Source organism: Elgaria multicarinata, chromosome 3, assembly GCF_023053635.1.
Source record: "Elgaria multicarinata webbii isolate HBS135686 ecotype San Diego chromosome 3, rElgMul1.1.pri, whole genome shotgun sequence".
NCBI lineage: Eukaryota > Metazoa > Chordata > Lepidosauria > Squamata > Anguidae > Elgaria > Elgaria multicarinata.
In genome coordinates, this window is record NC_086173.1 from 57,136,384 (window position 1) to 57,159,174 (window position 22,791).

The 22,791-nt window shown below is 39.8% G+C and overlaps 1 protein-coding gene across 1 annotated transcript in view; it reads right to left on the reverse strand.

Moving 5' to 3' along the window:
- Positions 1-3,265: 3,265 nt before the first annotated feature.
- Positions 3,266-22,791, reverse strand: part of LOC134394718 (myosin-1B-like) — a 29,136-nt gene continuing 9,610 nt past the window's right edge. Inside the window, exons 12-39 of the mRNA XM_063120393.1 lie at positions 22,404-22,522; positions 22,134-22,283; positions 21,331-21,501; positions 19,761-20,064; positions 18,706-18,767; positions 17,507-17,594; positions 17,290-17,407; positions 16,284-16,407; positions 16,064-16,200; positions 15,042-15,297; positions 14,134-14,376; positions 13,855-14,031; positions 13,624-13,769; positions 13,441-13,531; positions 12,957-13,346; positions 11,799-11,925; positions 11,385-11,503; positions 10,491-10,687; positions 9,931-10,114; positions 9,652-9,817; positions 8,673-8,797; positions 7,468-7,776; positions 7,129-7,332; positions 6,066-6,191; positions 5,806-5,976; positions 5,616-5,720; positions 5,398-5,493; positions 3,266-3,558 (exon numbers count right to left, since the gene is read on the reverse strand). Of these exons, the coding sequence (XP_062976463.1) occupies positions 3,403-3,558; positions 5,398-5,493; positions 5,616-5,720; positions 5,806-5,976; positions 6,066-6,191; positions 7,129-7,332; positions 7,468-7,776; positions 8,673-8,797; positions 9,652-9,817; positions 9,931-10,114; positions 10,491-10,687; positions 11,385-11,503; positions 11,799-11,925; positions 12,957-13,346; positions 13,441-13,531; positions 13,624-13,769; positions 13,855-14,031; positions 14,134-14,376; positions 15,042-15,297; positions 16,064-16,200; positions 16,284-16,407; positions 17,290-17,407; positions 17,507-17,594; positions 18,706-18,767; positions 19,761-20,064; positions 21,331-21,501; positions 22,134-22,283; positions 22,404-22,522 (4,661 nt within the window). The 3' untranslated portion in view covers positions 3,266-3,402. The remainder of the gene's footprint in view (positions 3,559-5,397; positions 5,494-5,615; positions 5,721-5,805; positions 5,977-6,065; positions 6,192-7,128; positions 7,333-7,467; positions 7,777-8,672; positions 8,798-9,651; positions 9,818-9,930; positions 10,115-10,490; positions 10,688-11,384; positions 11,504-11,798; positions 11,926-12,956; positions 13,347-13,440; positions 13,532-13,623; positions 13,770-13,854; positions 14,032-14,133; positions 14,377-15,041; positions 15,298-16,063; positions 16,201-16,283; positions 16,408-17,289; positions 17,408-17,506; positions 17,595-18,705; positions 18,768-19,760; positions 20,065-21,330; positions 21,502-22,133; positions 22,284-22,403; positions 22,523-22,791) is intronic.

Here is a 22,791-nt window from a genome sequence, read left to right on the forward strand (position 1 = left end):
CTGCCCCAGGTGATTTCCCCACTTTCAGCTGCTCTATAACCTCCTCTATTTCACTTTGTGATATAGTTTTGTCCATTACTTCCTTATGCTCTTTTTCTAATCCCTTCTTCAAGTATTTGTCCACATTACACTTCCATCCTCTTCTTTTGGGTGTCTTTTTCCTTATATAAATCTTCGAAAAATTCCTGAATTTTTTTTATTTTATCCTTCATCATGTGACAATAATTGCCTTGCTTATTTTTTACTGATCCTATCCCGTTTTTAGCTTTTTCCTTTTGTGTGAGTTTAGCAAGCATTTTAGAATTCTTATTACTATTTTGAAAATATTCTCTTTTCATATAAATTAAATTCTTCTGAACTTCTTCTAAATTTATATTCTCTAATTCCTTTTTCTTTGCTTGTAGTTCTATTAAATTATGTTTATTTTTGGTTTGCCAATATTCTTTTCCCAACTTTTTTATCTCTATCTCTAATCTAATCTGCAATACATCCTGTTGTCTTTTTAGGTTACACGTTTCCCTAATACAGATCCCCCTAGTCACAGCCTTCATGATGTCCCAAACCACTGCCGTCCTTGTTCCTCCCTTTTCATTTATTTCCCAGGTTTCTGACAATTCCTCTTGCATTTTTTCAACCACTTTGGTATGCTTAAATATCTTAGTATTCAATCTCCACATTAACGCTTCTTTATAATCCTTACTAACTGTAAAGTCTAAACTTACCAATGCATGATCTGTTACTCTAATTACCCCTAATTCCATTCTGCATAGCTTAGTTACAAACTCTCTGGAGACAAAAATATGATCTATCCTAGAATATGTATGATGGACTGGAGAATAAAAAGTAAACCCAGGATCCGCCCCTCTAAGAACTCTCCAACCGTCAACAAAATCCTTTTCTTTAATTAATTTATTTAAAATAGTAATGTTATTTCTCTTTTCTACATTAGTGGGGTTTGACCTGTCTACTCTATTATCCATAACCATATTAAAATCTCCCACCAAAATAACATATCCCTCCTTAAATTCTTCTATCTCTCTGAATACTTCTTCATTTGGTGCATAAACATTAATCAAAGTATACATTTTCCCTTCAATTTGACCTTTAATCAAGAGATATCCCCCATTCTCATCCTTTTTAATGTTCTCCAACGTGAATCCACTTCTTTTTGAAATCAAAATGGCCACCCCGGTTTTTTTTTGGAAGTCCCCAACGATTTTTCATAATAAACTGACCATTTCAGACGAATTACATTTGTCTCGTCTTTACATTGATGCGTTTCCTGCATAAATATAATGTCAGAACCATCTCTATTTAACAATTGTTCAATTCTCCTCCTTTTCACGACTGCCCCCAGACCCTTGACATTGAGCGTTGAGATTCTTATCTTCTTATCCATGCTTAAATCTTTGGTAATCTTTCCGATCCCTTGTGTGCTAAGTTTCAAATTTACATACATAACAACATAAACCCCCTTTCATCCTCAATTTTCGCAAAGATCGCATCTTTCACTCCTTTTAATAGAACAGACATCTCTGCCAACGTGGCTAGCTGTATATCTGGCTCCGTGCCAACTTTGGCAGCCATTTTTGGTTCTTTTTGGCTCTGCTCCTGCTCTTTATCTCTGTTCGAATCAGCTAATTTTTGAAGACGAGCGGCTGTATTATTAGACGTGTGTTTTCTTTGCCACTTCGGCTTTACAAATGGATCTTTCTTAGGTGGCATAAATCCCTTTATTTACGAGCTGTTCCCTTTGTTTCACTTTTAACAAAAACAGTTGCCGTGATGCATCTGAGACACCGGCGGGGGATTATTACTGTAATTAAACAGTAATTACCGAAATGGGGCTGACATCACTCTCTCCTGACGCTGGCTTTTTTCCAACAAAGTTTCCCTTTCAAGATAAGCGCTCCGTCAGGGACAGTGCTTGAGGAAAACCTCTTCTCCAAGCCCCCACTTTCTTGCAGCCTAATTGTCCATTACATGTAGCAAAATGATTTATTCTTTTCCTCCCGCCTACAGCGCAAAGCTTCTCATCGCTTTCTTCGCCACTCCCAGCCCGATTGCTTTAGATGATAAGATTTTTAGGACCTACTGTCCTGCAGCAACGATTTGCCCTACTGTTCCATTTGTTCACTGGCTCCGCCCCCCCAATTTAAATTGTCTAAGATATCTTGGTTTTGAAATGAATGGAATGGAATGAAAGAACTGGTCATTCTTTTCCCAGCACTTATTTCCCAAAATATTGTGTGGAAGCAAGGTTTTGTTCAGATGAGGTTGAGGGCAACATATTGGGGAAATAATTATCAGTCTTTAATTTCTAACGATTAAAGACTGATAATTACCAGTTGCAATCCTAGTCTACAGATCCACTGGCTGGAGGGGGTTGGATGGGGCAGAGGTTCTACTTAGAGCCCACAGAGAACTGAAATGAGGACGGGGGAGAGATTCCAGGGGTAGGGAAGATGGATCAAAGGCAGAGACCAGATTCAGATGATCATTGCAACCCACAGTGGCTTACATTGTGGTTTACTACACATGCCTGGTACCTGTGGGCACCTGTTCCATAACCCATTCCCTACCCCACCCCACTTGTAGGCTATTGTGTCATTCGAACCTGGTGAGATTAGGTTGGATCAGTAATTTGTTAACCACCAAACAACTCTAAAATAGTCCATGGGCTCTGGGTGGTTAACAATGCCAACAGCCCAACCCCCCCAGTTTAGACAATATGACAAACTACAAGCTGCAGTTGGTTAACAGAATGGCCCCCCAGCACATACTGCAAACCACAGTGGCTTAGTTAAGCCATAATGGGTGGCAATGATCATCTGAACCAGGCAGATGTGGCCTCACCGTAGGATTTCTTATCGGTCTCCTTCAGCTCGCTCCACTGAACTCCAACAACAAAGGACAACAGCTCAAATCTGTGCTCTACGAATGCAAAGAAACAGTGTCTTTATGTGTTTATACCATTCTAAGCTGATATGTGAGGAAATATGGTATATATGTGGAAAGGAACAAAGGCAGACTGACCACATCGTGGTTAGTACTAAATAAATATAGCTGAACTCTACAGACAAGCTTTCTCTCTTTTAACGAATTAGTCTACTTTAATTGTATAATAAAATTTAAGAGTAATGTGTGTTTTGAAGCACATCTTCTTTCTCACAAATGCATTTTTAAGGGACAGAATTAAAGTTGAACATGAAATAATACCCCCAAAATAGTAATACTAGACTGGTAAGTAAAACACAAAAGCCACTTATCAGTTTGCTAAGGAATCTGCTATCTTTATTTTCCAGAAATTGAGGACAAAATAAATAATAATTATTACAGGAAGTGACAAAGAGCTTCACATTTTGCGCTTCTCTTCAGTCACTTTGTAGCTTCTAGGTGACCTTATTCTTCACTTACAACAACCTTCTTATGCACTTCTCGGGTCTTCACCCTGAGTTTGTTAACCTGGGACTCAGCAACGTCAGCCCGCTCCTCGGCCTCTTCCAGTTCATGCTGAATCTTGCGGAACTTGGAAAGATTCACATTGGATTGTTCCTCCTGTTAACAGACAGATAGATATGAACATTATATGGCTCAGTCCTTCCTGCTTTTCAGCTAGTATCACATTTAGTTCTCAGCAATCTGGGCAAAGCATTTAGGGACTTAATTGAATTTATGCTGATGGCTAACCAGAGAGTCATAGCTAAAAGCTGGAAAACTTCAGAACTTTTAAGATTGAAATTTTGGTATACAGAGCTGGCAGAATAAAGCCACAGCAGAAAAAATGGCATACCAACTGAAACTAGCTAAAGGCAAACTGAAAGCATGTGACATCTATAAAATGTAGCAGGATTTTATTTTATATACTAATCAGGGAATACACAGCAGCATTTGTCATATCTGTTCCTCAATCTGTCGAAAAGAGACTAAATTTAATCTGTTATGAAGAATTATAAAGAAAAACTCCAAGCAGCCTATAGATTCCACCTATATCTTGATTTCTAAGGTAAAGGGTAAAATATACATATATGTTAAATGTAGTAGTACTGTCAATAAGGAGATTTAAATCAGTGTTTCATTTATTTATTTATTTTCTGCTGGTTTGCTTAATTGATTTGATTGGATAGATTTCAGAAAAGCAAAAACAGCAATTTAAAATGAAAACATCACAGGTTCCTCACTCTCATAGCAAAAAATTCATCTTTCATGAGCAGGGTAAACACTCAATGTTTAATGAAAAGTCTACATGTTCATATCGTTTTTTTATATCCCTACTTATTTCATGTTCTTTAGAGCTGCTTATTAAATTTATACTGCAAATTTATACTGCAATATTTCACAATGGCTAATGTGGTTTTCTTTATACACTGTAGTCTAGGTATAAATGCTATGGCCCAAAAATTCCAAAGCCATGAGAAAAGGCAATATGTACCCAATATGAGGTTGCCCAAAAGGCATTTGCTCTGTTCCATGAGTTTCCACAGCCATGACTTCCATGAGTTTCCATGAACCACATGTGAAGCCAGAATGCAGATATGTACCTGCATTTTGATACATACATTAGATGTGAGGCATCCAGTGCATCACCATTCTTGCCATAAAATGTGAATAGGAATATACAGTTGCATTAGGAATGCATACATTATTATGCAGATGGAAATACATGTACCTCACCATTTATTTTGCTGTGCAGGTATTGCACACTACTCTATCTCAGTGTTTCTAGAAGTCATAACTAAATGTATTAGTGGATTCTTAAGTGAAAGAAATCACCAGTCAAGACAAATAAGGTCTAATAGTTAGAATGTCATCTTACAAGTAGAAAAAAACATGTTCACATCCCCACAAAGCCATGAAGGTCACTGGGAGACATTGAGTCAGTCACTATCCCTCAGCCTAACAGGATTGTTGTGAGGGTACAATTTAGAAGGGGATGGAGCATGTACACAACTCTGAGTTCCTTGGAGGAAAGATTCCACAGAAATATAATACTTATTGGTCAGTATTATCCCTTAAAAATGATTATGGAAAATGGCAATGGCCTTTCTGCACTATTCAAATGTACAGCATTTAGTAAGAACTGTAATATAAACAGGAAAGTGGTAAAAAAATGATGATGATTTCATGTTCCTTTAATTACAGTTTTAAAATTCTTTAAAACAGCCTGAACAGGGATTCTGCCTTCTGACTGCTATGAGGATGTTACTAAGGGCAGAATCCATTGAGAGCTGATCTCACATAAACCCCACTGAACTTTATTTGGTTCTGCGTCTTATGGAAGTCAAATGCATTTGTTCTGTAGTTATCGATGCAAATAAAAGTTTTGCTTTCTGTACAAAATTCAATTCACCTCCATAATTCTAGTTGAAGTCACACCAAATTCAAAGTAATACTTACAGCTTCTTCAGATTGTCTCTTATATGCTTTCACTTTCATCTGCAGTTTGTCAACCAGATCCTGGAGTCTGAGAACATTCTTCCGATCTTCTTCAGACTGATGAAAGTAGATAAAAATACAGAACAGTGTGAGTGTATTTGATTATAAAAATGTTTTTACAGTTTCATCCACCAATATTTAATTTCCCCAGAAGATATACTGAAAAGTTCCACCCTCACCTGGTAGGTCAGTTCCTTTACACGTCTCTCATATTTACGAACACCCTTGATAGCATCAGCACTGCGCTTCTGCTCATTCTCAACTTCAGCTTCCAACTCACGCACCTGAAGAAAAAAAAATTAACTCTTAGCACTTTAACTTGTATAATAGAATTAGAAATACATGCACATATGTGTAAGGGATACACACCCTGTGCTCCAGTTTTTGGAGCTGCTTCTTGCCACCCTTCATTGCCAGCTGTTCTGCCTCATCCAGACGGTGCTGTAGGTCCTTCACAGTCTGGTCCAGGTTCTTCTTCATCCTCTCCAGATGGGCACTGGTGTCTTGCTCCTTCTTCAGCTCCTCTGCCATCATGGCTGCCTATTAATAGAAAAATCAACCCAATTCAGGAAGCCATAAATGGCAGCTGCAAACATGTTTACAGTTTCAACAGAACTTTTCCAACTCACATCAGTGATGGCCTTCTTGGCTTTCTCTTCTGCATTGCGTGCTTCCTGAATAGTCTCTTCCACTTCACTCTGGATTTGGGAAATGTCTGTTTCCAGCTTCTTCTTGGTGTTGATCAAGCTGGTGTTCTATTTGGGAAAAGGCATGTTTTTGTAAAATATAAAACCTAGATTTGTTATCTGTATTCCTTTCAATTTCTAAAAGAATGTTGCTGAACGCAATTGCAACTACTCAGAAATAAGCCACGAACATTTCCCCAAATGGAGAGACCAGCTCCATCTGGGTCTTCCGCCCTTCAGATATTATCTGGCAGCAGCCATTCCATCAAATAGCAGTAGAGAGATGGGAAGTATGGACACTCCATCAGCTCTGCTGAGAACAGCTGCATTTAACTGCTCCTCTCCCTCAACTTTTTTTCCATTCCAGCTAGTTATTATAAGAATTACTGTGTAAGTGTGATGGTTGCCTGCATTTGTTTTTTCTTCTCTCTCTGCCCATGTTTCCATTATTATTATTATTATTATTATTATTATTATTATTATTATTATTATTATTTTATAAAGCGCCATCAATGTTCATGGCTCTGTACAGAATAAAACAAAACAAGACAATCTGCCATATGGCTTACAATCTAAAATCACAGTAATATATATTGTGTCATATATTTTAGATTGTAAGTCTGTGTAGAGGCACTCTTGTTTTTTATTGATCTTATGCGAACCGTTCTTGGAGCCTTCTCAATTGTAGAGGAGGGTGAAAATGCTTTGAATAAATAATGGATCATCTCCACAGCCTTAAAGGGGCATTAAAATCCACATCATGTCACTTGATAACTTTTGGATATAAGTGACCATAGTTATTTTCAGTATGGATAACAAAAAAAATGGGGAGCTTGTATGACTATCGTTCCTTGCATGAACGTAGGAACTAAACTAAAAATGTTCATTAGAAAAGAGAATGAATTGCATGTTTACACATTTGCCACAATCCCTATAGCTACAGCAGTACCTACACCTAGTTTATTCCCTCTCCTACCCATGTAGTTGTTACATATTAGAAAATCACCTGTGTGTGGAGGAGTTGCACACGTTCACTGGCATCCAGAAGCTCCTGTTCAGCTATCTTCCTGCCTCTTTCTGTCTGTTCCAGAGCTGCCCGGAGCTCCTCAATCTCAGCCTGCATCAGATTAGCTCTGCGCTCAATCATAGCCACTTGTTCCTTCAAATCTTCCTGGCTCCTCAAAGCATCATCCAAATGTATCTGGGTATCCTATATAAGGAACAGGAGAAAAAATAGGTGGGTTAAAGGCTTCCTCACTGTTACTATGTCAATTTTACTGACAGGAGATACTGATAAAGATAATTATCTCTTTCAGATAATTGCTTGAAGTTGTCCTCTATATACCTTGAGCAGTCCTTGCGTGTTCCTGAGGTTCTTTAGTGCCTCAGCAGCTTGGCGGTTGGCGTGGCTCAGCTGGATTTCCATTTCATTCAGATCTCCCTCCATCTTCTTCTTAAGCCGCAGGGCATCATTCCTGCTCCTGATCTCAGCATCCAGTGTGCTCTGCATGGACTCTACCACTCTCACGTGGTTCCTCTTCAGCTGATCAATTTCCTCATCTTTCTCTGCAATTCTCCTGTCAATGTCAGCCTTCACCTGGTTGAGTTCAAGCTGGATGCGTAGGATTTTGCCTTCTTCATGTTCCAGTGCGGCCTTAAAACCAAAGAGTTAACAAATAGCCATATTATAGAGCCATATGATAGACGTTTGTAAAATTCTGCATTACATAGAGAAAGTGGGTAGGGACAAGTTCTTCTCACTCATACCGGAACTCAAGTTCATCCAATTAACAGATTGGCAGAAGATTCAGGGCAGATAAAAGGAAGTACTTTTTCAGAGAACACAGAACTGATATTTGGAATTTGCTCCTACATCACGTGGTAGCCATGGGTTTAGCTGGCTTTTAAAGAGGTCTAGACAATTTATAGAGAATCAGTCTAGTAATGATTGTTATGAGAGCTAAATTGAGTTGCCAGATTTAGAGACTGTGACCTGGTTTGCATGAGATGACAGCTCACTGTGGCTTAGTTTATCTGGCTGCACCTGAGAATCTTTTTTGCATGGTACCCAACTTCCTGTGTCTGCTTATGTCATGCAAACCCAGGTGAAAGGAGTTTGGGGGGTTAGACAATCCTCAAATAACCCATGGCTTGTTTTAGGTTTATTTGAGGAATGTCTATTCCTCAAACAAACTTTGCCTCCTCAGTTCTCACAACAGGACAAGCCATGGCAAGCTAAGTGCCCATGGGTACCTGGCACAATGCACCAGTCGTTGCAGGTAAATTAAGCCATGGTGGGCTGTCGTCGTAATGTGTGAACAGACTCAGTATGTCTCTGAGTACCAGCTGCTGGAGAATAACAATGGGAGAAGGCTTTCGCCTTCAAGCCCTGTTTATGGGCTTCCCAGTGGCAAACATTGCTGGACTAGATGAACCTTTGGTCTAATTCATTAAGATTCTTCTTCTATGTTCATATAGTGTTTCAGTTGCCTATTGAATTATTTCTCTATGTTAAAAATCAAAAGTCCCCCCCTCTTTTTTCATGATTACCTCAGCTTCCTCTAGAGAAGCCTGGAGTTCAGATTTCTCTTGCTCAATCTGCTTCTTCACTTTCTCGAGTTCATGGATGGCCTTTCCTCCCTCAGCAATCTGTTCAGTTAGGTCAGATATCTCCTCTGTTAGTTTCACACAAAGCAAAGAGAAAAAGGCATGGTGTTTATTTCAAATAACCAGAATTCAGATAGGATGAGGGATTTCCTCGATTCGTCCCAGACTATCCATTTAGGGCTGAATAGTTCTACTACTATAATACCCAGTGCTGCTGGCTCAACATCTTTGAGGGTGCTTGGCCAAGACATCCACAATGGCCCTCTATCTTCTTACCACCGTTGTTACCTGCCACTATTGCTCCTCCTCCTCTTTCTCATCATTGCTACTGTATGCTTGCTTGACAGGCAGAGAGTGAGTTAACATTAGTATTGTTTTTAATTATCAGCCTTTGGATGGGCCCTGTTTTATTTTTGTACAATATTTAATTATCTAGAAGCCTTCTAAACAACAAATAAAAATAAGCAATAATAATGATTTTGCATTTTTCCAAGTGTCTTACAGACAATAAGTATGAGGTCTTATGCACGTGGGTGCTCTCCCAGCCTTGGGAAGAAGGACTGTATGAAGATGTCCCATCCAAACAGGGCTAGCTCCTTAATTTGGGAGAGTGAGTCAGTTGACTCAGGCAACTGATTTTGGTTGACATTTAAGGACAACAAATGGGTTGCTGCTGCGACAGAAGGGAGAGACCCTTGTAGGATTATTATTTTTCCTTAGATGCAAAAATAAGTTGACCCGCCTTGGGTACTATGCATCTTGACAGGGGGAGGGGTGCCATTTGCTACTCCTTCTCAGGCAACAAATCTCTTGGGTCAGACCTGCATCCATATGATTCCTTGCTTCAGCTGTACCAGTGAATTGGCACGTTCATAGTTTTGGACACCTATTACAAAATGAAATAAAGGATTTATGGACTTACGCTGGAGGTTCTTGTTCTCGCGTTTCAGAGTTTCCAGGTGATCCAAGGATTCCTCATAGGCATTCTTCATCTTAAAGAGTTCTGTGCTGAGAGAGCGAGACTCCTTCTGGGAAGCTTCCAGTTCAGACTGGGTTTCCTCATATTTCTGTTTCCAGTCTGCCAGAATCTGTAAAACACCACCAAGCAATTAATTTGTTGAACCAGAGGTGTTTGTATAATATACTTTGTGGGATGGTGTTGTTGTTTTGTTTTGTTTTTTGTATTATGGCCAAAGAATACCTTATCGAAGTTCTTCTGCTTCTTATCTAGAGCTGCACAGGCTGCATTGGACCTTTCCACATCAATCATCAGGTCCTCCACTTCATTCTGCAACCTCTGCTTTGTCTTCTCAAGAGAAGCACACTTGGAATTCACAGCCTCTACATGTTCTTCAGCATCCTGCAGACGCTGGGCAAGCTTTTTCCTGGTGAAATGTAATCATAGCATGCACTGATTCTTTTTCATCCATTACCTACATTACCTAAAGTTTGAAAATATTTAAGGAGCCCTGAGAATACAGTCTCTTAAACACACTGTAATTAGCTCCTCCTGTGTTAACACATGTCATAATGCAAGCACAACATCTCTGAACCCAGCACAAAACCCTAACTTGTTCTGTCCATTGACCCTGAGACATACAACTGTTTTTCCAATACGAAAACATCTTGACTTTTTCCTGTCCCAACTGCAAACTACATCTTTAACATTTGAATGTTTTCACATTTATACCTCCTGTTTTCTCTCTCTCTCTCTCTCTCTCTCTCTCTCTCTCTCTCTCTCTCTCTCATTCTTGCACTTACTTGGCATCTTCTAACTCTTCTGTGCGCTGAATGGCATCTGTTTCATATTTGGTCCTCCACTGAGCGACTTCACTATTGGCCTTGGACATGGAACGTTGTAGCTCAGCCTTGGCTTCCTGCTCCTCTTCATATTGCTCCCGGAGCAAATCACAGTCATGGCGAGCAGATTGCAAACCATGGGCCAGTGCATTCTTGGCCTGGAATAAGGGAAGAGTTTAATAGTGACAGATTTCAGCATGGTAGCCATGCCTGTTGTAGTAAAATCCTAAATTGCCTTTCTGTGTTTTATTCTGCTGTTCTACTGTTTTATCTGTTTTATGGTATTTTTTTTATTGTATTTGTATTTTTAAACAGTTTATTTTTAGCTTCCCTAAGAGTATTGCTGAAAGGTGGCATAAGCTTATCATGGCATAAGCTTATACGGTGTGGCATGAGGTTTCGTGGGCAAGAGTGCATTTTGTCAGATACATTGTTTAATAGCTTAATTGCAACGCATTCTATGAGCAGTTTTATTACCTATTGTTAGAAGATGCACATAAAAATGCAGAGGGTTGGTTTGGATACTAAGAAAGGTGAACAGTTTTTAGCCTAATAGAATGAAAGATTAGGGAGACCATAGCTGAGAACTTTCTTGAGCAAACCCAGTGCTTCTCAAATAATGAGGATGGGAGTTCATCAAATTGCATACAGGAAGAGAGATAAAGTGACTGTAACTGCATAGAGGAAAGAGGTCCTGGATTGTTTAAAACAAAAGCAATGTATGTTCTGATGCTTTTAAAGACACAACAGATTAGTTAATTCACATCAGATAAACATGAAATAGAAGAGAACAATAATGTAGTAGCAAAAAAAAAAGGGTTTAGATCCATGCAGTATGTGGGACATAATGCACACCTTTATCTCTTCCTCAAGTTGCCTCTTCAGTTCCTCAATCTGCTGGGTAAAGGCTTGCTTGCCTCTCGTGAGCTGAGAAATCAGTGAATCTTTTTCCTCTACTTGGCGTGAGTATTCCCCTAATGAAGAGAAAATTGTTTAAATTGATTTTATTTCAAATTGTGCTTTTTTCTTAAAAATATTTGTTTCCTAGTAATCATAAATAATAACACAGGGAGTGGAAGTCAACATATGAGTGGAAGACAACATAACCTGGACCCCCTGTTAAATTCCATGGAAGGCACAGGGAGATTGCTTCTTCTGGAAGCACTGCCAATCAGGCCGTACAAATTCAGCAAGTGGGTCATAACTCTAATTATGGCAAGGTACCAAGTATTCGTGTATTAAATAATCTTCTTAAGTCCAATATATTACCTGTTTCTGTTTGCAGACGAGCTCTTTGAGCACTCAAGTCATTGATAGTGCGCTGGTGTTCTTCCTCCTTTGCTTTAACCTCACTGAGCTGATCTTCTAACGTGCGGCTTATCTTCTCAAGATTTGCCTAGATGTGAAATGTCCAAAGAGAAGGAATTTGAATATATGATCCTGAATTATTTGGACTCAATTACTTTCAAATACACATGAACCTTTTAAGACAAGAATGTTTGACCCCTAAGAAAAACTGAACTACGTGCTTATATCTTGACTTCAGCATTGAGTCAATAGGGGTTTTCCCAGCTGCCTAGAGCAGATTCTGAGGGCAAGCAGTGGGGAGGGGGAACTGCTTTTTTTAATTGGAAGTAAGTGTTATATTGACCCCGTTATCTGTATTAGCCAGTTCCTAATATCATTGCTCTTTGTCAAACCCCAGCAATGACACAATACAGTATAATACAGGGGGTGGAGGTGGGGAATTGAGAAGCAAGCTTCAGGAAGTGGGCAGGGAGGCATATAGAGCATCTTTTGGTCACAAAAGGCCTCCTCATGGTAGTGTCAAAATAAATATTTAAAATAAAATTAAAAAAGCAACAATGATTTTAAACCAGCACTAAAACCCTCCAAAAGAATAAAGCCAGCTGTCAGTCTTTAAAAACCAAGAAACATTGAGCAAAACAGGAATGTCTTTACTGCCCTTCAGAAACTATGGACAAATTCAACCTGCTTAGGGATGGAGTTCCATTGTCGGCATGCTGCCATAGGTTACAAAACAACATGTTATGAAGCAGAAACAAAATATTTGCTACAGTTATATACATGGCATGGAACCACAGCAATCCCAGCATTTTAGCGCTTATATCTGAATGATGAATATGAATGGACACATGATTTGCTGTATTCACATTTACAGATTAACAGTATAGGTAAAATGTTTTGTGTGTATCTTTAAAAGCCAGTTTAAAACTTCATATCCTACTTAAACACCCAAGAAGTTATCCCCTGTACCATGCATTTTATATGGGCCAATATTTTACTGAATCAAAATATCCTGCTTGTGTATCTTTATATAACTAAACTGATAGGATTGTGAATGATTTTATATGATGTGCTTCTGTCTGGTAAAGCTAAAGTAATGTATAAACTGCTGTAGCATACCTTAGCTTTAGATACAGTTTCCATATTGCTAGCAAGGTCATCAATCTCCATCTTGAGCTCACTCTTCTCTTTCTCCAGCTTCTGTTTGACTCGCTGCAGATTATCAATTTGTTCCCCAAGTTCAGCTGCACTGTCTGCGTGCTTCTTGCGGAGGGCAGATGCGGTTGCTTCATGCTGCAGAGTGGCCTCTTCAAGGTCCCGGCGCATTTTTTGGAATTCTGCCTCACGTTTTTTGTTCATCTCAATCTGAGCTACTGTTGCCCCACCAGCTTCCTCCAGACGCTCACTGATCTCTTCAAGTTCCCGTGAGAGATCACCCCGCTGCTTCTCTGCTTTGGCCCGAGATGCACGCTCAGCCTCAATCTCTTCCTCCAGTTCCTCAATACGGGCCTAGGAAAAGCAAAGCAACCATTAACACCCAAAATGTCTTCCCAGATGAATCCATTCTCCCAGTCGCAACAGAGCCAACGTGTGCTTGACTTGCCTGTAACTCCTTGATCTTCTTCTGAAGCTGGGAGCCCAAGGCCTGCTCATCTTCAATTTTGCTTTGGAGCTGGCTGATTTCAAAGTCTTTCCTTTTTACAACAAAACACAAGGTGTTAAATCCAAGTCAAATGCTTTGTAGCACAAAGGCTTCCTGAGGGCTTCCACAACAGGCTTTACTTACTTCTTAAGCTTTTCATCCAGCTGCTGCTTATCGTTTTCCAAATCCATTGTGGATTCCTGGGCCAGCTTCAGATCCCCTTCAAGCTTCCTCTTGGCTCTTTCAAGGTCCATGCGAATCTTTTTTTCTTGCTCCAGAGACCCTTCAAGCTGTAGAGAAAGTGGTCATAAACATTCTGACACTATAAAGCTACCTTTACATAAGAGCTGCCGTTCCCCATGTTGTTGTGCTTACATCATCTACTTGCTGCTCCAGCTTGGTCTTTGCTTTGGTCAGAGTATTCACTTTGTCTTCCTCTGCCTGCAGGTCATCCAAGGTCTGCTGATGGGCCTCTTGGAGGGCTTTCTTTTCTTTGGTCAGTTTGGCAATGTTCTCATCCAACACAGCCATCTCTTCAGTGAGGTTTTTCACCTTTTAGAAGTGAACAATTAGGTTCAGCATATTATTATACTCTACAGTGTCAATACAACATTCTGACTTTGCTGCAGTTTGGGGGCATGTTCTGGTCAATACCTTGTTTTCCGTGGCATGCTTCTCCTTTTCAACCTTGGCCAGTGTTAACTCCAGATCATCAATGTCTTTCTTCAGTTCTGAGCATTCATCTTCCAGTTTCCTCTTTTTGGCTGTCAACTCAGCATTCATTTCTTCTTCATCTTCTGCCCGTTCAGTCAGCTCCTTAATTTTAGCTTCCAGCTGGATTTTGGTTTTGATCAGCTGGTCGCATCTCTCCTCAGCATCTGCTAAGCCATCAGATTCCTATGGATAGAAAGCATATGTTAAATAACTTTTAAGATTATTTCCCCAGATCTAAAGGTTGATACACACACAGTTCTCTTGTGTGGAGTCATTCATTTCAGCAGAGAGAACCAACCTACTTATACGCTGGAACATGCAGCAGCAGGAGACCCTTGACTGTTCCACCTGAGCACTCCAGCCATTCTATGCTGTTGGAGGACAAAGTTATGTATGCCCTATGCTCCCTAACCTAGCCCGCTGTCCTAAGGCATGGTATAGCACACTGCCCCATTGCCTGTATAGAAGAAATATTCAACTGCCAATCCAGTTGACTTCTGTACTTAGAATGGGAGGGCACCATCTTGACCTTTGCCTCAGGCAGCAAAACTTCTTTGGCCAGCCCTGGTAGTTCCTGTACCCAAAGTAAGTCAATGTATTGGAGGAGATGTTTTAATAAAGAATGGTTGTGATAGTATACAAACTAGCAAAGTTTGTATATATGTGTAGGGGGTATATGGTTTGACAGACCATATGCAATTTAACTAACTATGGTGAAATATTATGTATCAGATAAGTATATAATCTATATAAAATATACATATTTATTATACATAACCATAACCATAAGCTATGCCAGGTATGAAGTCAATAGGACAAAAATGTATAATGTCACCAATGATGCTTACAGACTGGACTTGGAGCTGCAAGTCATTCTTCTCTTGCATCAGCGACACCATTTTTTCTTCAAGTTCCTTCACTTTGGCCTCTGCCTTGGCGAGGCTTTCTTTTGTCTTCTCAAACTCTTCTTTCATGTTGGCCATTTCCTTCTCTGATTCAGCACTCTTCAGAAGAGGTTTGATCTTGAAATACAACTTCATCCAAGGCCAGGTCTTCACATTCATGAATGAGCGGACATTGTATTGAATACTAAAGATGGACTCTCTGTAAAGTTGGAAAAATAAATCTTGATAATTTCATAAAAAACTCAGTCTGATTAAAGTGTGTTCAATCTAGTTTATTATGCCTAATCCTTTTGTGGCTCTCATACTGAACTATCTGAGCTCTCTGATGTAGTGATCATCAATTAAGCCTTAGTTAAGCATGTTTGAACAGCTCTAAGCAGAAGTTTGACCAGGTTTTAAAACTCTCTGATGCCTTAGCTTTAACTAAAACTTCATATTTTTATATAAAGGAGGAAGTAAGAAAAACAAACTACTTAAAAAGGGGGGTTATACATATGAAGAAATACATGAAGAAATATATCAAATAAAACATCCTATCTAACAAAGGACTATCTTCTTAAGATAGCTTAAATTCCTATCTTGTTTCTTGGCATGGATGTCCCCATACTATGAACACTCAGGTGATAATGACTGCGTAAACAATGGATGTGAGAATGCCTATGATAAACACTTCTGTTTTTCGAGTCTATTCCTTTAAACATTTTATATGAACACAGAAAATGTGATGTGTATGCATATATTCTACCATATTGTACAGGTACCATATTCTATCATATTGTACATGTACATGTTCCAAAGGGCTGGGATTGGCCATGGCTGCCCACCATACGTACACATGATGGCAAATGCACACATTTGCTGCCACAGAATTTTATACCATAGTTAGCTTTGTGGAGTGCATATGAATCTGTTAGGTCAGTGTGATCGTGAGTCAAATTATAGATGGCAAAATAGCAAAACTCTACCTCCGTTCCATCATTTTCTGGAATTCCGACCTTGCTAAGAAACCACGGCACATAGCCTGTGTACGTGTAATCAACTCAGCCAGCTTATCATCTCTCATCTCTTCTAGAGTACCCAAAAGGCCAGCTTTGAAGAACACCTAGAAAATGAAAATATTGCAATTATTCGTCAGTGACTCAAGAAACCCGAATATTACATTCTTGTGTCAGAGTGTAATTTTACCTTGGTATGACCAAATTTATACTGAGTGTGGTCAACATCAATGGATCCAAGAAGCTTCTCAGAAGCCTTCTTGCTATCCATGAACTGTCCCTCTGGAATGGCACTTGCATTTAATATTCTGTATCTGTTAGAGAAAGCAGAAATTGCAGATGCTTAACATTCGAAGCCATGATCATAAGAAGAGCCTCGCCCCCCAGATCAGACCAATGTTCCATCTAGTTCAGTATCTGTCAGTAAATGGTGAAGGAAATTTTAACACCAATAGCTAATTACCTAAAACAGGGAAATTGGCAAAGTTAAATGGAGACTGCTGAGAAATTACTATAAGTTTTGAACCAACTCTATAATTCTTTACTTTACACAGTTGAAGTAGTATATTTTGCCTGTTAGAATTTCTTTCAAAGTCATGTGTGTATATGAATAGCACTAAGTGGTAAGTTCTATGATACAATGCAGGAGTACTCAAAAATTCAAAGCAAATAAGGGCATGTCTACACTGGGGAGGGAAAGGGGGAGGATATCACAATATGCTGGTGCGCGATGTCCCAGGAGGAAGGAGGACGTCACACCCGCCATTTTTTTTATTGAAGATGAGTGCATGAGCGCTCCAGCGATAAGGTCAGTTTTGTTTTGTTTTTTTAAAAAGCCCCACCCCCACTCCCCTCCTCACCCCCAATGGGCACAGAGTGCTTGAAGAGTTCCGTGCCCTGTGCCTGGTTCCCAGCTCCTTGCATTTACTTGTGAGGAAACCAGGACTGCCGACCTTGGTTTTTCCCACGGTCTCGGGATGATCCTGAGACCACGGGAAAAACCGGGGTAAAAGCTGTGCCGGTTATCCCGGGAAAATGGAGGGATCATCCCTCCCTGCCCCAGGGATCCCTTGTGCGTCATGTGGATGCACAGGGATGATCCCTGGGTGATCCCTGGGATAAGGCATAAACTATCGATGGGGGGGGGGTTGATACAAAACAACCAGAATAGATTGGCAATACAGCGCCTGTCTAACCTCTGTTTGAAGTCACCGTAAATAATCCTGCTGGGAAATCCCTTTCTGCAAATTCTGATACCTTCCAGCACACCATTACACCTCAGCTGGTGCAATACAAGTTCATGTTCCATGGCACCTTAAAAAATCAAAGAAAATATGAATACAGTGATGTATACTATGAACATATCACATCACATGTTTCTTTTTAAAATCAAAGTACAGTTCTGTATCTTACCAGGAGTTTTAGTTTCATTGGGGATGAGGCAGCGCACAAAGTGAGGGTGAGTGCTCTTCAGATTGCTCATCAGCTTGTTTAAGTTCTCCTGTGGGACCAGAGGGACCAGAATTCAAGCTCTATAGATCAAGTAAAGCAACTTACTAAATTTGCCATTTGTAGTAGGAAGACTTGGAAAACAGCTCATGTATGTATGGCATACCACAAGGCGCCATGCTATCCCCAATGCTGTTCAACTTCTACATGAAACTGCTGGGAGAGATCATCCGGAGGCATGGGGCAGGGTGCTATCAGCATGCTGATGACACCCAAATATATTTCTTTATGCCTTCAACAACAGCGTCAGTTAAGGATAGTGTGTCTCCTCTGAATGAATGCTTAGAGGCGGTAATGGGCTGGATGAGAAAAAACAAACTGAAGCTGAATCCAGACAAGACAGAGGTGCTTGCTGTCAAGGGCCCTAACCTGGGTTTAAAGGTGTGTCAATCTATGATGATGATGATGATGATGATGATGATGATGATGAACAGCATCTTTAGTTTGAAAAAGCACCATGAAAATGGTGTGCCAATCCTGATTAGATTTACACTTCCCGTTATGAACTGGGTTCACAACTTGGGGTTCTTCCTCAGTACACAGGTGGATTCACTACCATGATAGAGACCTGGCCATTTTCACTTTTGCCTAATAATCTCTAGCTCATGTTGTTTTAATGTGCTCCTGAGGTCTACCATTAAGAACCATAGGAAGGCTTCAACTGGTCTTGAAAGCAGTGTCTCAGCATTTTTGTGGTTATTTTTATTTATGTATGACATTTCATCTTCTCTATTCTCTGAAGCGCTCAGTGTTACATGTTCCCTATTCTAGGATTAGGTAGCCTTGGACCCTTGAAGTCATTATAGGTCTATCAGTTTAGGAGCATAAGAAACTGCCTTATACTATCAGACTATTAGTTTATCTAGCTGAGTGTTTTCAATGCTGAGCTGAATGGCAGGGTTTGGGCATTTTTCTGGCAATGCCTAGATTGATCCTGCGACATTTGGCACATGCTCTAACACTAAGCTACAGTTCTGTCTTATGATATTCTCCCCTGTGCATATACTAAACTTGTGCATAGAAGCACAATATTTTTCAGTGATTGTAAAACTGGAATTTTGACCCGCCTTTACAGATAAGCTTAAGTGAAGATTTTACTGTACCCTGAAAAGAGCGGATACGGTCTGGAAGGAAGAACCCTTCTTCTTAGCGGCCTTCTTGCCCTCTGAATAAGAAAAGAAAATATTAATATATTAATATTTGTGTGTGTGTGTGTGTGTGTGTGTATGTATGTATATGGGATTTTATGTTTTACTATCCCACAATAACTACCATTGTCAGGTACTCCATCACATTGTCAAGGGTTTACCATATTACTCAGACTGTTGGGAAATTATGATCCTTGTGGGATAATATTAAATGACATCTAATGGGTGAATGTGAAAGAAGGGTCAAGTCACAATGCTTGGGATAGAAGTATACTGAAGTGGAGTTGAGTAGTCTTCTGAAAAGCTAGCGGAGCTGCAAAACTACACATAATGAAATATACTCAGTTTTATTTGACAAAGCCTTGGGAGGTATCTTATTTAAACCACGTAAGGTATGTGATGGCTCAGAATAAGTAGGCTTGTCAGCTTGTCTCCTCATTCCTTTCTAGAACCACAACAGTTCTTGAACCTTCCCCAGCCAGTACAGGAAATAATCCTCAAGTTTACACCTAAAGTCTCTCTCTTCCATTCATAGAAGAATTATTTTCTAAGTTAATTCAATAATCCATTCTAAGAAGGTATGGATCCTGGATGAATCTGGCCTACTGCACAGGGCTTGGTTGAATGTATCACAGCAGTGATGTAACTACTGCTACATATATGGTCCTTTGCTAATTTGATTTCTCGTTTCCTTATTCTTGTTTTTGTACTTTCTACTGAGTGTAGGAGGGACAAAAATGAGAAAGGAAATGCTTTTCAAGGCTGAAGATGAGACTTCCAACCCGTATAGCCCTGCTACCTGCTACCTTGGTGATAACTAGAATAGAGAGAGTCAGGCAACATCAATAATCTTTGTGAGTGACTCTCTCACTTAGAGAATGAAAAAGGATAAAGGCTGGTTAACTATCAGCCAGACTGACTGTGAATTTTGCTCTCTGAGGAAAGCACCTCAACTGGTGCTGCTGGACGTAGGGTCCTAATTAGGGTTATGTTCAGGTCACAGAAATTACCTTCTACTGGACGATCAGCAAACAGCAAGGCCAATGTCTTCATTGAAGACTTCTGATACAGCCCTACAACAGTTTCATTGAGGGGGTCCTTGTTCTTGTCCAGCCAACCACTGATGTTGTAGTCCACAGTGCCGGCGTAGTGCACCAGGGAGAAGTGGGCCTCAGCCTTGCCTTTCCCAGGCTTGGGCTTCTGGAAGTTGTTGCTCTTGCCAAGATGCTGGTCATAGAGTTTGTTCTTGAAAGAAACGTCTGTTGCCTTGGGGAACATGCACTCCTCTTCTAGGATGGAGAAAATGCCCATGGGCTATAAGAAGAAGAGAGAAAGAGAGCGCTTACCACCCACATGCTATATGCATGTGATATTTATATATGAGTGACTGATCTAGAAATATAGTATTTCAAATAAATGTTGGATAGAGACTGCACATGAAGAAAGGCTGTTGATTGAGCAAGCAAGTGTTAAAACCATTTTGATTACAAAACAATTTCTACAAGTTTATATCCATATTGCTAAGTCATTGCAGAACGATCCTTCTCAGAATGTGGAAAGCAAAGTACTATAGTTACAAGAAATATACTTGAAGCTTCATATATATATATATATATATATATATATATATATATATATATATATACACATACATACACACACACACACACACACACACACATATCATATTCTATGAAAAGGAAAACAGCTTTCCATTCATCCTGTCAGAGTGGCAGACAGAAAATGGAGAAAAGGGTTAAATCCAACATTGAGCTTTTCTACATGGGGCTTATAATTTTGGATGTGCCACAGAAGTGAGATTGGAGCACCGTGCGAGGAGTAGAAAAGCCCATTGCGCAAGCAGACATGGAACTTCTTTCCCCCCATCCCCTGCATCCATTTGCACAAACCCCAAATCTACTCCGGAGGGTCACCTAACCTTCTGGAGCAGATTTAGGAGTGGGAGATTCAGGGAACTGTAGGAGGCAGAGGGAATATGTTCTGCTAAGTGATGTTGTTCCATTGGTGGACATACACTGTTGGATTAAACCCAACATATATGCTGCAATCAGGCAATGGGGAGGGTTTTCGGTTGGGGAGCAATGAGATAACCCTCCACCCCAATGCTGTAACCCCCTTTGACAAATTGCTCCTCCTCTGCTGCAGTTGGCCTATTTAAAAGCCTAAGTAGAGCATGGGGAAGAGAATATTGAGAAGGGGTGTGTGTGTGTGTGTGTGTGTGTGTGTGTGTATATATGTATGTATGTATGTATGTATGTGCGCACGCGCGTGCAAGTGAGTGTGTGTGCATATTTAGTCCCAACCACTTTGCCTTCTTTGGCTTTGCCCACCACTGGAATGGTGGACCCCAAGACATTCTCCAAAATGGAATTCGGCTCTCAGGCTGAAATAAGTTCTTAGGGAATTCAGCCTACAGCATTCTTGTCTTATAGATTCACTGCATGAGTATTTCCTATGGACAAAATGGAGATGTGTCATTGTTAAAGCACGGGCACAGCTTTCCTACTTTAAGGACAACTGAACAAAGTTGTATGCAAGCAAAATACGTTTTAAAGAGACCTTCTCAATGAGTTCAATGCAGGCAGCCAAGTCCATTCCAAAGTCAATGAACTCCCATTCAATCCCTTCTTTCTTGTACTCTTCTTGCTCCAGCACAAACATGTGGTGGTTGAAAAACTGTTGCAGTTTCTCATTGGTGAAGTTGATGCAGAGCTGCTCCAAGCTATTGTACTATGGAAAAATAATGCAAGAATTTGTGTTTTAAAAAATATAACTTGTTACTTAATTTTAGTTTCTAAATACTTAACGATAAAGGTCTCTTCAAGTCTGTGTAAAACTACCCATAACCTGAATGATAAAAATGTCTAATCATTCGACATTCAATTGGATTAAATAGGTTACATGGATAATCCTGAAGGATAATTAGAAGTGCTATAAATAGAACTGATATTATTCCTTGAGAGGGGAAAACTGCTTTATATTCATCCGTACCTGTTTTAAGTGCCCATCAGTTTCATTTAGGTTCTTCTGCAGTATTTGGTTTATACTAGAACTAGTGATTTTATCCTTATTTTCTAGTTTTGAGTTGGGTAGTACCTTCTCTAAGTGCTGGCTAATTTGTGTAATTGTGAATCTATACCCTATTAATTCTATGCTGCTTATATTTCTTTTTATCACCTGTAAAGTTTTTTGAGTCAGACCATTGCAGTGTTTTTTCAGTTGAAGCTTGTGGGAACTTACATCCTATGCTATGAGCTGACCAGTGCATTTCAGAAGGAATATCCCAGAAGATAACGGAAATAAAAACATCTGGGGGGGGGAGGGGGAACCACCTCCCTTATGCCAAGGTTCTATTATCTTACATCAAAGATTTCAAAGCCGGCAATGTCCAGCACACCAATGAAGTACTGTCTTGGTTGCTTAGTATCCAGTTGCTGGTTAATACGAACGACCATCCACAAGAACATCTTCTCAAAGATCGCTTTAGCCAAAGCTCCAACATTATTGTACACCTAGAATACCAGAATGTGAGAACTGGTATTAGCATATAAAGCAGCAGAGAAAACCTCTGAAGAAGTGAAGTTAATCATGTGATGAACTCATGAAGCAAGTTTTATTTCATAGATTCTTACCTGCTGGACAGTTTGACCTTTGGTGACATACTCATTGCCGACCTTGACTCGAGGGTAGCACAGAGCTTTCAACAGGTCTGCTGAATTGAGGTTCGTGAGGTAGGCAGCCTTGTCAGCAACTGAACACAGCCGTGAAAAAAGAGACTATCAGCACATATTACAAATACCACAGTTCTCAACTTTATAGATGATCGAAATCATATCTTTCTTGTCTTCACATAGATTCTACTTAAGCCAAATATTAAACCTCAAATTTATTTAGCGTTTAGAATCTTTTCTAATTTGTTTAGTATTTTAAATTATGCCATATTCAAGCAAACGGGCGAAGAAAACATTCTTAAAAGCATATATATCAAAGTCTATTGAAGCATTAAAAAGGGGATATAGC